General features: G+C 39.4%; 1 protein-coding gene across 2 annotated transcripts in view; it reads left to right on the top strand.

Annotated features, from left to right (window-relative positions):
- The first annotated feature begins 74 nt into the window (after positions 1 to 74).
- Positions 75 to 15,310, top strand: part of SP140 (SP140 nuclear body protein) — an 83,706-nt gene continuing 68,470 nt past the window's right edge. For both annotated transcript variants that reach the window (XM_008999663.5, XM_008999666.5), the window contains exons 1-3: positions 75 to 206; positions 12,610 to 12,787; positions 13,714 to 13,882. In XM_008999663.5, coding sequence (XP_008997911.1) covers positions 148 to 206; positions 12,610 to 12,787; positions 13,714 to 13,882 — 406 coding nt within the window. In that variant the 5' untranslated portion in view covers positions 75 to 147. The remainder of the gene's footprint in view (positions 207 to 12,609; positions 12,788 to 13,713; positions 13,883 to 15,310) is intronic.

Here is a 15,310-nt window from a genome sequence, read left to right on the forward strand (position 1 = left end):
TGGCAGCCAGGTCAGGTGGTTAGTTGGTTTCACTTTTCTTCTCTTCTTTGGCCCAGCCACAAGGGGCAGCTGGCAGTTTCACCTCAGAGCTGCAGGAAGGGACAGCGGCAGTGAAAAGCGAATCGGGTGTGATCCTTGGCTGAGCTCATGGCCCAGCAGGGCCAGCAAGGGCAGATGGCAAGTGGAGGCAGCGATCTCAACTTCAGGTGGGTCATCATCTCCTTTCCTGTCTGTCCTTCAGCTCTGCTAGGGTTCCCATTCACACTTGTTACTTAAAAATGTCTACCCAGCTTCACTCTACAGCTGTACAATAAAATGAGGTTACAAATAAATAACAAGGCAATCAGATTTTTTAAATTGCAGGGATTGGCTATTGGAGAAACTTAAGGGCGCTCTGACTCACATGGTCTTCCTATTTCCTTACATCTGTGAATGGCTGGACTGGAGCTGTTTGAACATCATGCGCCTTCTGAGGCTTTGCTGAAGGATAGGATGATTACCCATGATCTCTGAACCCTTTCCTCTCCCCCAGGCCTCCTTCATCCCTACGCCAAAAGACAACTCTGTCTAAAAAAGATCTTTTTAGAAGAATTAAAATCCAAATACCTGTCTGTTGTCACACATTCCAGGCTGTGTAGCTGGGGACCAGTTCTGCTCTGAGCCCCTTTATGTGGCTCTTAGCTCTAGAATCAGTTCAGGATCTCCGCATACTTGGTAGGAGGAAGTAAAAGCAGATGAGACCCAAGAAAAAATACCAGCAGGTAGAGAGGGAGTGCTGCTTCTGCTATTTTTATTTTTCTGTTCTGGTATGTTTTACATATCTGGTCAGAGAAGCCTGGAAATAATCATTAAAAAATATAAGACAAGGCCGGGCGCGGTGGCTCACGCCTGTAATCCCAGCTACTCAGGAGGCTGAGGCAGGAGAATTGCCCTAACCCAGGAGGCGGAGGTTGCCGTGAGCCGAGATCGCGCCATTGCACTCCAGTCTGGGTAACAAGAGCGAAACTCCGTCTCAAAAAAAAAAACCAAAAAAAAAAAAAAAACACAAGACCAGCCTGACCAACATGGAGAAAACTAAAAATGCAAAATTAGCTGGGCATGGTGGCACATGCCTGTAATCTCAGCTAATCGGGAGGCTGAGGCAGGCCAATTGCTTGAACCAGGGAGGCAAAGGCTGCGGTGAGCCGAGATTGCGCCACTGCACTCCAGCCTGGGCAACAAAAACAAAACTCTATCTGAAAAAAAAAATAAATAAATAAAACAAGTATGTCAATACAGTCATTCTTATCTGTAGATTCTGTATCCATGAATCTAACCAATCATGATGCAAAATATTTTTTTTAAAAAACATTAATAACAACAATAAAAAGTAACATAAAAATCTAAAATACAGTATAACGATTTGGCATTTACATTGTATTGGTATTTTAAGTAATCTAGAGATGATTTAAAACATACCGGAGGATGTATAGGGTCCATGCCAATACTACACCTTTTATATCAGGGACTTGAGCATCCATGGATTTTGGTATCCACAGAGGGTCCTGGAAGCCATTCCCCCCAGATACCAAGGGAGGACTGACATTCTTGATAAAAATGCTAACAGCATATGGAATGTAGAAGTGTATGGAAACTTGTCTACTTGGGACTCTGTGCCAAGGCTACTTCTGGCACTGGTACAGCCCCAAGAGAGCAACAGTTTTTGTTGCCACCAGCAGCAGTGGTGGCACCGGGCTGGTTTTCAGTGCCCAGTGCCACCACTCCCAGGCAGGCATCCCAGTCATCTCTCTTTCACTTGCTCTCTAGCGAAGGGAAGATGAGCAGTGGAACTCAAAAGTCCAGCCAGCCTATGGTCACCAAGCAGGAAAAAGACAGCACTGAGAGGTGACAAGGGGGCAATGCTGACCTCAGAGAATGAGTTAAGAAGTGTTGCCTCTGCTTTTATGTTTGGAAGAAATTGGGGAGAATGATGTCATTTCTTCCCTAAATGTCTGGTAGGATTAGCTAGGAATACCGTATGGGTCTAGGACTTTCCTTTCTGGAGGGCTATTCATTATTGAGTCAAATTTCTTTAATAGATATAGGCCTATTCAGACAATCTATCTCTTGTGCAAGTTTTGGTTATTTTGCCTTTTAAAGAATTTGTTCATTTCATCTGTTACCAAATTTCTAGGTGGAGAGTCCATAATTTTCCTTTATGACCTTTTCATTGTTGATGGAATTCACAGTCTTGCATTCTGATCATTTCTGTCTTCTCTATTTTTTCCTCTGTTAGCCTGGCTAGAGGTTTATTAATTTTATCAGTCTTTTCAAAGAATCAGCTTTTGGTTTCATTGAGTTTCTCTAATGTTTTCCTGTTTCAATTTCATTAATTTCCACTTTAATTTTTATTATTTATTTTTTGCTCACATCAGAGGCTTAAATTGTTCTTTTATTTCTCTGGTTTCCTCAGATGAAAGCTTATTGATTTAGATCTTTCTTCTTTTGTTTTTTCTTTTTGTTTTGTTTTATTTTTTTTGAGATGGAGTCTCACTTTGTCACCACGCTGGAGTGCAGTGGCACGATCTCGGCTCACTGCAACTTCCGCCTCCCAGGTTCAAGTGATTCTCCTGCCTCAGCCTCCCGTGTAGCTGGGATTACAGGCACCCACCACCACACTCAGCTAATTGCTGTTGTTGTTGTTGTTGCATTTTTAGTAGAGATGAGGTTTCACCATCTTGGCCAGGATGGTCTTGATCTATTGACCTCATGCTCTGCCCACTTTGGCCTTCCAAAGTGCTGGGATTACAGGTGTGAGCCATCAAGCCCAGCCTCTTCTTTTCTGTTATATGCATTTAATACTACGCATTTCCTTCTAAGTGTTGCTTTTGTTGCATCTCATTCATTTTAATGTTATTTTCCTTTTCATTTAGTTCAAAATATTTTAAAATTTCTTTTGAGACTTCTTATTTGACCCTAGAACTATGTTGGTTAATCTGGAAATATTTCAGAATTTTCAAGCTATTTTTCTGTTACTGATTTGTAGTTTATGGTCTGAGAACAAACTTTTATGATTTCTATTCTTTTAAATTTGTTAAGGTATATTTTATGGCCCAAAATGTGGTGTATCTTGGCAAATATTCTATGTGAACTTAAAAAGTACATGCATTCTGCTATTGGTAAATGGAGTATCATATAAATGTCAGTTAGATCAAGTTGATGGCTGTTGCCGTTCAGGTCAACTATATCCGTACTGATTTTCTGCCTCTGTGATATATCAATTAATAAAAAAGAAGTGTTGAAGTCTTCAACAATAGTAGTGAATTTGTCTATTTCTCTTTATAGTTCTATATGTTTTGGTCGCGTATGTTTTGCCATTAGTTTGTTAGTTGCATACGCATTAAGGATTGCATGCCTCCTTGGAGAACTGATCATTAAACAATGCCCCTCTTTAATCCCTGACAATTTTCCTTGTTCTGAAGCTGCTTTGTCTGAAATTGATATAGTACTACCACTTTTCTATGATTAGTGTTGGCATGGTATATCTTGCTCCATCCCTTTATGTTTAACCTATCTGTATTTTTATATTTAAAATGGCTTTCTTACAGACTATGTGTAGTTGGGTGTTTTGTGTTTTTTATGTACTCTGTGGATCTCTTGTCTTTTAATTGGTGTTTTTAGACAATTCACATTAAAGCAATTATTAATGTAGTTAGATTAATATCTGCCATATTTATAAATGTTTCATTGTACTTACTGTTTTGATTTTTTCCTTCCTTTTTTCCTGACTTTTCTGGTTTTATTGAGAATTTTATGATTCTATTTTCTCTCCTTTCTTAGCATATCAATTTTACTTCTTTTAAAACATTTTTAGTGGTTTCCCTGAAGTTTGTAATATATATTTACAGCCAATAATGTTCATTTTAAATTACACAATATCACTTCATGAGTAGAGAATACATCATGCAGCTGAATGTCACAAATTCTGCCCTCTTGTTCTTTTTAACACTGTGAAATGACTGGCAGTGTTAAATAGAACAGGAGGGCTTCCAGTCATTTCACTGATTTAGGTCCCATAACCAATCATTACATTGTTAATACTATTAATTCGAACAAACAGCTACATTTTAGGTCAAGGTGGAGTAGGAAAAATAAAAACCTTTTATTATATCTGCATTTATTTCTTCTCTGATGCTCTTTCTCTACGTAAATCTGAGTTTCTGGCTCATATCATTTTCCCTTTGCATGAAGAAATTCTTTTAACATTTCACATGGAGTAGGCTTTCCAGCAATGAATTCCCCTCAGTTTTTGTTTGAGAAAATCTTTATTTCTCCTTTACTTGAAGGTTAATTTTACAGGATATAGAAATCTACGTAGGTTTTTTTTTTTTCTTTCATTGCTTTATTTATTTCCACTTTCTTTGCTTGCATGGTTTTTAATGAGAAATCTGATGTAATTTTATCTTTGCTTTTTCACAGGTAAGGATTTTTATTCCCCTCCCGTCCCCTGGCTTTTTAACATATTTTTTTCTGTCTTTGGTATTCTGCAGTTTGAATATAAAATTGTAATTGCCAAACTAGATTCTTCTTGTCCACTGCCCAGAAAAGCCACACACTGAGACCAATAGGAATTGCAGCAGAGAAAGAACTTAATAATTGCACAGCCCGCCAAGTAGGAGATGTTTCTCAAATCCATCTCCCCAAGAATTCAGACTAGGCTTTTTAAAAGGATAGTTTGGCAGACAGAGGGCTAGGGAACAGGGAAGTGCTGACTGCTTGGGTTGGGGATGAAATTGCAGGGGGTTGAAGCTGTGTTCTTGTGCTGTGTCACTTCCTGGGTAGGGGTCACGGTACCTGGTCACCAATCCTGTGGTACTAGCTGGTCCATTAGATTGCAAGGTCTGAAAAATACCTCAGACATCAGTCTTAGGTTTTACAATAGTGAAGTTATCTATTCACTATTGTAAAGTGCAATTGGGGTGGTTATGAATCTTGTGACCTCCAGCTACATGACTCCTGAATTCTAATTCTAATCTTGTAGCCAATTTGTTAGTTTTACCAAAGTGGTTTTGATCACAGAGCAAGAAGGGGGTAACTTTTGGGAAGGGATTGTTACAATCTTGTTTTAAAGTTAAACTACAAACTAAATTCCTCTCATCGTTAGCTTGGCATACACCCAGAAATGAACAAGGACGGCTTGTGAGGTTAGAAGCAAAATGGAGTCAGTTAATGTTGGTTTCTCTCACTGTCATATTAATTTTTGCAAAGGTAGTTTCAATATATCTAAGTCTAGATCATCTGATATTTATGCAGCTTGGTGTTTGATGAGCTTCCTGAATCTGTGGTTTGTTGTCTATCATTAAGTTTGGAAAATTCTTGGCTATTACTACTTGAATATTTCTTCTGCTCTATTTTCCCTTTCCTCTCTCATATTCCAGTTACATATTTGTCACGCTTTCTGAAATTATTCCAGGATTCTTGGATATTGGGTTCTGTTTTGTTTGTCCCATTTTTTTTTCTCTTTGCTTTTCAATTTGAGAAGTTTCTTTTGACACATCTTCAACTCAATGATTGTTTCCTTGGCCATGCCCAGGCTACTGATGAACCCATCTAAGGCATTCTTAATTTCTGTTACATTGCTTTTTATTTCTAGCATTTCCTTTTTCATTATGTCTTTGAGTTGTCATCGTTCTGCTCACTTCACCACCAGTTCTTGTGTATTGTCTGCTTTTTTCTTTAGAACCCTTAACATATTAATTCACCATAGTTGTTTTAAATTTCTATCTAAAAATTTGAAAATCCATCATATCTGAGTCTGGTTTTGATGATTACTTTGTCTCTTCACACTGTGTTACTGCTTGCCTTTTGGCATGTCTTATAAATTTTTTTTTAAGCCAGACATGATGAGTCAGGTAATAGGAAAAAATAAGCATTCAATGTGAGGTTTCATATTAATCTGGGTTGGAAATGGGCCATATCTAATGTTTGTTCTAGCAAGTAGGTGGCAGAGATGTCAAATTCCTCTTTTTTTTTGAGACGGAGTCTCACACTGTTGCCTGGGCTGGAGTGCAATGGCGCAACCTCGGCCTCACAGGTTCAGGCGATTCTCCTGCCTCGGACTCCCAAAGTAGCTGGGATTACAGGTGCCTACCACCACACCCAGCTAATTTTTTGTATTTTTAGTACACGGGGTTTCACCATGTTGGCCAGGCTGATCTCAAATTCCTGACCTCGTGATCTGCCCACCTCGGCCTCCCAAAGTGCTGGGATTACAGGAGTGAGCCACTGTGCCAGGTCAAATTTCTTTTCTTTCCCCTGCTTTCTTTGGGGTTCTCTGAGAACTCCTTTTTAAATAGCCTATTTCTCATCGCCCTTCCAGCTGTAATCTGCTCTTATTATACAGGAACCCTGTTGATGAGATGGTAAGGTGTCAGAGTGGAAGTGGTCTATAATCTTATGATTACATCCTGATCTTTTAATGCAACTGCACCCCTGGACTGTTACTTTTAAAATAATTTTTCCCTCCACACTTTTTAGAAGTGACAGGATGGCCAGAAGGGGCTAGATTTTGGTAGCAGCCCTTCCCCTAGAACAGTTAAAGCATTTTCCCTGGAGAGTGGGCCTTTGTTATGGGCAATGCTTTGGCTTTTTAAAACGCTTTTCTTTTCCCTCCTCCTGCCAGAAGGATGAAGAGATTTTTCTTGGGGTTTCTAAAGGTAAAATCCACAAAACGTTGGAGGCCTGCCCTGGATGATGCCCCTAGGAGTTTCTCACGCTCATGATGCTCCACACTCAGCTTCCAGCAGTTCATCAAACATACCGTTTCTGTGTTCCTCCCAGCCTAGGACTCCAGTGCCTTCTGCCCCAGGTGGCTGATTCTCTGGATTTGCCTGTATCTCCAGATTTTAGGATGGCAGTTTGTGGCATCCTAAAATGGCACAAAGAATGTGACTTCCGTTCTTTCAGAGATAGAAGGAAAGTAGTTAATTTATAGTTTGTTCAGCTGAGTTTTTGTTGCTGTTGTGAGGACGGGAGCAATGACTTTCCAATGTCTTTGTGTGTTGAAGCTAAAACCAGAGGTTTAGTGAACTTTTACATTTTTCTAAGTTTAGACTTTTTTCTTAAGACAAACTTTCTAATTTCGGTTTTATTATAGTATTATCTTAGAGGCAGAGCAAGTCACCTGTTCAGTTTCTCTTCACTATTATTTATTGAAATTACTTCAGGGCCAAATACATGGCATGTTCTTATGTATTTAACACAGAGTTATTAAAAAATCAATTTTGCTGATTTTTTAAACTTATATTTTGTGTATTTTCTTCTTTTGTTATCTACTTGAGAAGCTAAGAATTGGAAGTAAAATCTTTTTTAACAACCATGAAATATTTTTTCATTAGTAATCTTTAATCTTGCTTTTTAAATATGAGTATTGAGAATTTTACCTTCTTTCTCATTTGTATTTGCCTAATGAAACTTACCCATCTTTTGACTGTTAACGTTTTTGACGTTACTTTTTCTTTGTCGTGTCTCTTGTAGTTAGATTCTATTTTTACTGTTTATACTTTAAGATGGTAACTTAATCTGTTTTAAATATCTTGTTGCTTATGAATTTTTTTATTTTTATATTTTATGCCTCTTTATATTCTATAAAAAAGAGTGTGTTTTTCTTTCTCATTATTTTGTAGAGTTTATAGCCTCATTCTGACTATTTGTTACACTTGGGTTTCTAATTAATTATTTAATGCATATTTCTCTAATTGAGAACATCAACTTCATAACTATATCATTTGAATTTTTATTTGAGATAAGTTATTTAACTCAATTTTTTACTTGTCCTCACTTAATTTAAGAAAAACTTCAAAATAGGATCTAAAGTGTAAGATGAAAATTAGCATAATTTTATTATATGCGGTATATGTTCTCTCTTTTTATAACAGTACTTCTCAAATATTTAGATTCAGGGTATTTTTATATTCTTAAAAATTATCAAGAACCCCGAAGAGCTGGCTTTTGTTTATTGGGTTATATCTATTGCTGTTTATCATATTAGAAATTAAAACTTTGAACACTTAAAAATATTTATATAGGCTGGGCGTGGTGGCTCAAGCCTGTAATCCTAGCACTTTGGGAGGCCAAGGTGGGTGGATCACAAGGTCAAGAGATGGAGACCATCCTGATCAACATGGTGAAACCCTGTCTCTACTAAAAATACAAAAAATTAGCTGGGCATGGTGGCACGTGCCTGTAATCCCAGCTACTCAGGAGGCTGAGGCAGGAGAATTGCCTGAACCCAGGAGGCGGAGGTTGCGGTGAGCCAAGATCGCACCATTGCACTCCAGCCTGGGTAACAAGAGCGAAACTCTGTCTCAAAAAAAAAAAATTATTCATTTAGAAATAATAGTAGTGAATTTATTATCTATGAAAATAAGTGATGTATTTTTATGAAAAATAATAAAACTTTTCAAAATAGAAATAAATTAGCCAGAAGACTAGCATTGCTTTACATGTTTACACATCTTTTAAATACCAGTAGTAGGCAGCTGGGCTCTCCTATCTGCTTCTGCATTCAATCTGTTGTGACATCACAGACCATTTAGCCTCTGGAAAATTCCACGGTATATTCATGAAAGAATGAGAGAAAAAAATGGAAAATAATACATTATGCTGAGAATAGTTTTACCTTGGTGACATCTGAAAGGGTCTTACAAATCCTAGGGGGTCCCTAAACCCCACTTTGAGAATTACTGTTCTAGGATAATTGACAATTTTTAGACATCAGTATTTTACCTGGATTTAGTGATGCTTCCAGTCCCTTTACAGCAAGGCTTGACTGATACTGATCTCCAGTTGCTGTAGTGCATCATCACATACTTTGTCCCACACAGTGTCAGTAAAAATGGGGCAGCGCGCTGTATAGGAACAAACGACTCCCAAATCTCAATGGGTCACCAGGCCTCTGCTCAGAGGACCCTCATCCTGGACTCTGTCTCTGGCTGAGGAGCAGCTACCCCATCTGAAATGACAGTCACTGTGGTAGAGGAACAGAGAGCATGCCTAACCAGGTGCTGGCGCTGAGCTCTTCTGCCAGAGTGATACGCATTGCTCCAAGGGAGATATAATCTTACCTTGGCCCAGAAGAAAAGAACATTGAAAAATGTATGACCAACACAGAGGGTAAATAAACAACATATTTTTTGAATCCTTGTATATCTAAGTATTGATTGTGCCCTCATACATGAATAATTGAACAGGACTTACATTTTTCGATTTTAATTTTAATTATTTTTGCCCCATTCTCAAGAACTAGATGGGCATACATTTTTCAGTAGTTTCCTTTTGCTTCTAGGTTTATAGGCTTGCATAAGTATTTTAGACATTTAGGGTTGCAAATTTACTTGTTTTTCCCTTTAGGGTTTTTCCCCATATATGCATATTCTGGGAAATTCTTCCCCCTTTATGTTATAACAATTTTGGTTCAGTTTTTTAAAATTTCACAATCATTTTTAATTTCCAAGGTCTCTGTCTTATTTTCTGATTGTTTCTTTTCTGCATGGCATTTTTGGTATAATATATTCTTTTTCTATATTACCATATATAAAAATACATATATATATATATTTTGAGATGGAGTCTCGCTCTGTCACCCAGGCTGGAGTGGAGTGGTGCTCCAAAATAATATATTATTATGAGAATAGTTTTACCCTGCTGACACCACTTACTGCAACCTCCACCTCCCGGGTTCAAGTGATTCTCCTGCCTCAGCCTCCTGAGTAGCTGGGATTGCAGGCGTGTGCCACCATGCCCAGCTAATTTTTGTATTTTTACAAAAAATGGGGTTTCACCATGTTGATCAGGCTGGTCTCAAACTCCTGACCTCCTGATCTGCCCACCTTTGCCTCCCAAAGTGCTGGGACTACAGGTGTGAGCCACCATACCCAGCAGATAATATTTGTTTTTCAGAAATTCTTTTTTATTCCCTGAAACATCTCTATTTCTGCTAGGGTAATTTTTTACTTTTGCTTATCTTGGTTTTACTCCTTGATGTTGTAGGTTTCCACAAATGCTTGTGGTCTGTTGTAGTCTGTTCATGCTTACCAGCAAGTTGCTGAAAAGCAAACCTGGAACTCCATTTAATGGGATGGACTTGCAAACTTGTGGGCTTCACTGAGGGAATACCGAATGCCTGAAGGTGAAAGCCTTTTCTCTGAGTCATCTATATTTTTCTTAAGAAGAAACCTCCAGGCCAGATGTGGTGGCTCACGCCTGTAATTCCAGCACTTTGGGAGGCCGAGGTGGGCGGATCACGAGGTCAGGAGTTCAAGACCAGACTGGCCCCCATGGTGAAACCCCATCTCTACTAAAAAATACAAACAAACAAACAAACAAACAACAACAACAAAATTAGCTGGGCATGGTGGCTTGTGCCTGTAATCCCAGCTACTTGGGAGGCTAAGGTAGGAGAATTGCTGGAACTGGGATCTGGGAGGTGGAGGGTGCAGTGAGCCGATATCACGCCACTGCATACCTGCCTGGGCTACACAGAGAGACTCCATCCTAAAAAGAAAAGAAAAGAAAAGAAAGAAGAAAAGAAAAGAAAAGAAACCTCCAGCCTTCTGCCTGAGTTTGGGTGTTCTGTGTTGTAGAGCAAAGTGTTTTTAATTTTGCCTTTTGAACAACCTCTCGATTTTCATCTCTGCATTTCCTTCTCAACTACCACTGCATCTCTCTGAGGCTGCAGGACACGCTGGATCCTTTTCTGACCTCAGGACGCTTCCTCCACCTGTGATAGTGATGAGCACCCCTCTCACCACTTTTTCTCTTTCATACTTAGGTTTAAATTTCTCATCTAATTTCTTTCTCTTTGTCATTGTGACTTTAATTCCTTTACCATCATTTTAGGGGATACTGTAGTGAGAGAGGAGAAAAACCGTTGTCATTAATCAACCATTTTAAACCAGAAGTCATTTTCTTTTTTAAAAGAATTGAATGGATAAATGATGCATGTTTGAGGAATGGGAAATCTTACGATTCTCTATTCTATCCTGATGCCTGTTTGAGGAATGAGAAGTCCCAGTGACCCTTTTATGGTGGGATTAAAAAAAAATCCTGTAAGTCTTCATACCATTTAGAAATATAGATACAATTGTTAAGGCCTATTAGCAAGGGGAATGATGTAGCAGATAAGAATCAGAACTACAGACCAGGCACAGTAGCTTATGCCTGTAATCCCAGGACTTTGTGAGGACAAGGTGGGCGAATCATGAGGTTAGGAGTTCGAGACCAGCCTGGCCAATATGGTGAAACCCTGTCTCTACTAAAAAAATACAAAAATTAGCTGGGTGTGGTAGCACATACCTGTAGTCCCAGCTACTCAGGAGGCTGAGGCAGAAGCATTGCTTGAACCCAGGAGGTGGAGGTTGCAGAGAGCCAAGAATCATGCCACTGCACTCACTATGGGTGATAGAAAGAAACTCTGTTTCAAAAAAAAAAAAAAAAAAAGAATTAGAACTACAAACTTTTGTGAGTTTAAAAATTAATTTCCCAGGCATAGCCTTAAAGTCTGAAATCCAGAGGTCTCCATCTTTGGGCAAGTTTCGACAGGTCAATGTATCCTAGTTTTACATATTCACACAAGTTTCTGTGTTGGACCAGAGAAAGAATGATTTTCTTGTGACTATTCTTAATCAAACCTTACCAGATGAGAGTCTTTGAACCAATTTTATGATGCAGACTGCCACCCTCCCTTTGCAGTTACAGATGGAGGAGGTACATCTCCTTTACGTCTCCTGAGACTTCCTCTCTTTGTTGTTAACTAAGAAGACTTGCAGTTACAGATCGAGGAGGTACATCTCCTTTACGTCTCCTGAGACTTCCTCTCTTTGTTGTTAACTAAGAAGACTTGCAGTTCAGTGTTAGGTTCTGTGATATCTCAGCCGGCTTTTTCTTTCTTTCTCTGTAAGTTAAAGTTCTCCAGAGAAACAGAACCAATGGGATGTGTGTATATAGAGAAAGAGATTTGCTGTAAGGAATTGGCTCTTGCAGTTGTGAAGGCTGGCAAGGCCAAAATCTGTAGTGTGGGCCTGCTGGCTGGAGACCTAGAGAGCTGATGCTGCAGTCGCAGTCTGAATGCAGTCTGCTAGAAGATTCTTTCTTTCTTGGGACACTTGTCTTTTTGTTCTATTCAGGCTTTCGATTGGTTGGGCAAGCCCCATCTACATTATGGAAGGCAATCAACCCTACTCCAAATTCACCAATTTAAATAATCTTATCCAAAAACACCCTCCCAGTTGGCTCATAAAATTAATTACCACAGTATCATGTCAATTCCTATAAAGATTTTGACATCTTTTAATTGTATATTTTCTCTAGAGAGTTCAGGTGAAGGTCTCTTTATAATAGTTTGATTAGAACAGTGTGAGCCTTTTTACTTCTATGTACAGGCCATTCCTCTTTTCCACCTTGATTTTTTCCAAAATAAATAAATTCCATTTATTCTGGTCTCCCCACAAGAATGCCTATTTTACATATGTTGGATCTCCATTGACCACCCTTCATGTCTAAAATCTTCTAGCTGCCACAAACCTCTCGGAAACTCAGTGTCTATTTCCGCATTGTATCTTCGTTTCTTAGGATGGTCACAGAGATCCAGAATGTAGAGGGTCAGAACCTGCAGGAGCAGGTTTTTCCTGAGCCCATTTTCAGGTTCTTCAGGGAACACAAGGTGGAGATTGCAAGTGCAATAACAAGGCCATTTCCTTTCCTTATGGGCCTCCGAGACCGCTCCTTCATCTCTGAGCAGATGTATGAGGTAAGTAAGAATTTCCAAATGATGGTAAACCAGGTCCACACTCAATTATGCCAAACTTCAAGATGCAATGAACAGGCTGAAGGGCCTCCTGTGAGTGGGGACTTTCACCATCCTGTAAGTTAGGAGGTGACAGGAGAAGCAGGCATCACAGAAAACATCCGTTCTTCTGTAGTAAACGTTGGGGAGGGGCATGGTGAGGGAGGTGGGGCAGGACAGAGAATGAGAATGCTGTATGATCGTCCTAGGTAACGTATACGATCTAATGATAGCCAAAATTAAAGTATGTAAGTGAGCTCAGCAACATTTCATTATAAAACCTACTTAGTTGAAACACTTGGCCTGAGATTTTTGAAACTCACAGGGAAGGTGTGTCATGTTAGGATATATTTGGAAGTAGATGTTTGCTACTCTCTCTCCAAATCATTGTTTGATTTCTGGACATTTCTAGAGCCCCAGAATGCAAGTATATGTTAGCAGTGGATGCCCTTAGGGCTACTGAGGACAAGCCTTCTTCTTGTCTTTGTGAATTTTCTGTGCCCTTTGGCCAGGAGTCACCGTAGGGGGCTAGTTGATTGGTTTCCTGGAGCCAGTCAGGCCAGGACAATCCCAGTAATGGTTATTATCCACACAACAGAATGGCCTCTCATGACTTAAGGCCACTTGTGAAGTAACCTGGCCAGGCTCTAAAGCCCCACACAACATTTGAGTTTGAACCCACATCTCTCCTCTCAAGTGTACAACAATGTCAGAGAGTCAGGTTCAAAAAATTAGAGTGTATTTTTATGGCAGAGGACATTTAAGAAGTCATTCAAATATATGCAAAATTCTCATATTTCACAAGAGAACAGATGTTCTATCTCCAACCTACAAGTCTTTTATAACCCACAAATCTCTAACTACATAATTCTCCATTTAATATTTTTAAGCATTTTCAAGAAGCTTTTAGAAACCTGGTCCCAGTGGCAAGAGTGATGTACCGTGCACTCAGTGAACTGGAGAAGACGTTTGGCTGGTCACATCTGGAAGCGTTGTTCAGCAGGGTTAACCTGATGGCCTATCCTGATTTAAACGAAATTTACAGAAGCTTCCAAAATGGTAACTATAGTTCTCAACAGTTTTGGGGGATTCAAGCCCATTTCATTCATTGATTCATTCATTCACTCTTCATTCATATTTGACAAATGTTTGACGAGTAACTATTACATGCCAAGCCCAGGGGGAGTGTAATGAAAAACACACGTCCCATGTCCTTATGGAGTTTATTTATAATGGGAATGACAGACGTTAACCGAGTAATCCTGCAAATGGCTGCTCAGCCGGGACTTGACTTTGATGCTGTCAAACACAGGATTGAAGTCTCCATTGTTTTGAAGGAAGACATGAGCGATGTCTTTTCACAGGAAAGGAGGGAGCCCTCTTTGATACTTGCAGACATGTTCAAAGATGAAAAGATTTTCTTTGTATTAGAAAATGTATCATTCAGTGCAGTCCTGTGTCAACTTGTTTCTCCAAACTAAGAGCAGAGAAGTCACGGGGGAGCCCAGCACATAGTGGTACACTGAGGAGGAGAGGCATGGGAAAGCCCAGCACATAGTGGTACACTGAGGAGGAGAGGCACGGGAAAGCTATGAAGACTGGAAAGCGGGTTGGTCGGACGCTTTCAGAACCATGTGGTTGAATTGCAGAGTGTGGGAGAGAGGCTTTGGGAACTGATTCTGGAGAAAGAAGTTGGAGTGAATTCTGGAGGAACTGACACCCTGTGCTAAGGAATTTGAAGTTTATTTTTTTGGAAAATAAAGAGGCAATGAAGAGCACTTAAATAGGGGAAAAGTAAAATAAGTCAGTATGAAGAATGAGTTGTGTTGATTTATGAATACCATACCTTGATTCAAAAAAGAGCTATATCACTTTTATATTATGATACATCCAAGCCAGAAAAAGGTCTGGAGGAAATCAAATACTGTGCAGGCCTCCTTTAGTTTCTACAAGGGATTGGTTTCAGGAATACCCACCACACTCAGTCCTGGATGCTCAAGTTCCTTATATAAAATGGCATAGTTTTATTTGTGTATAACTTATGCACATCCACCAGTATATTTAAAATCATCTCTAGATCACAATACCTAATACAGTGTAAATGCTATGTAAAGAGTTGTTAAATTGTATTTTTCATTTAGTTATTTTTAATTTTTCTATTGTTATTTTATTTATTTATTTTTTGAGATGGAGTTTACTCTATCACCCAGGCTGGAGTACAGTGAAGTGATATTGGCTACTGCAACCTCTACCTCCTGGGTTCAACTGATTTTCCTGCCTCAGCCTCCTGGGATTATAGTTGCCTGCCATCACGCCCAGCTAATTTTTTTGTATTTTTGGTAGAGACGGGGTATTGTCATGTTGGTGAGGCTGGTCTCGAACCCCCAACCTCAGGTGATCTGCCTTCCTTGGCTTCCCCAAATGCTGGGATCATAGGCATGAGCCATTGTGCCTGGCCTGTTATTTTTATTTTTAAACTTTTTCCCA

The sequence above is a fragment of the Callithrix jacchus genome, chromosome 6 (assembly GCF_049354715.1).
Source record: "Callithrix jacchus isolate 240 chromosome 6, calJac240_pri, whole genome shotgun sequence".
In the NCBI taxonomy this organism is placed as follows: Eukaryota; Metazoa; Chordata; class Mammalia; order Primates; family Cebidae; genus Callithrix; species Callithrix jacchus.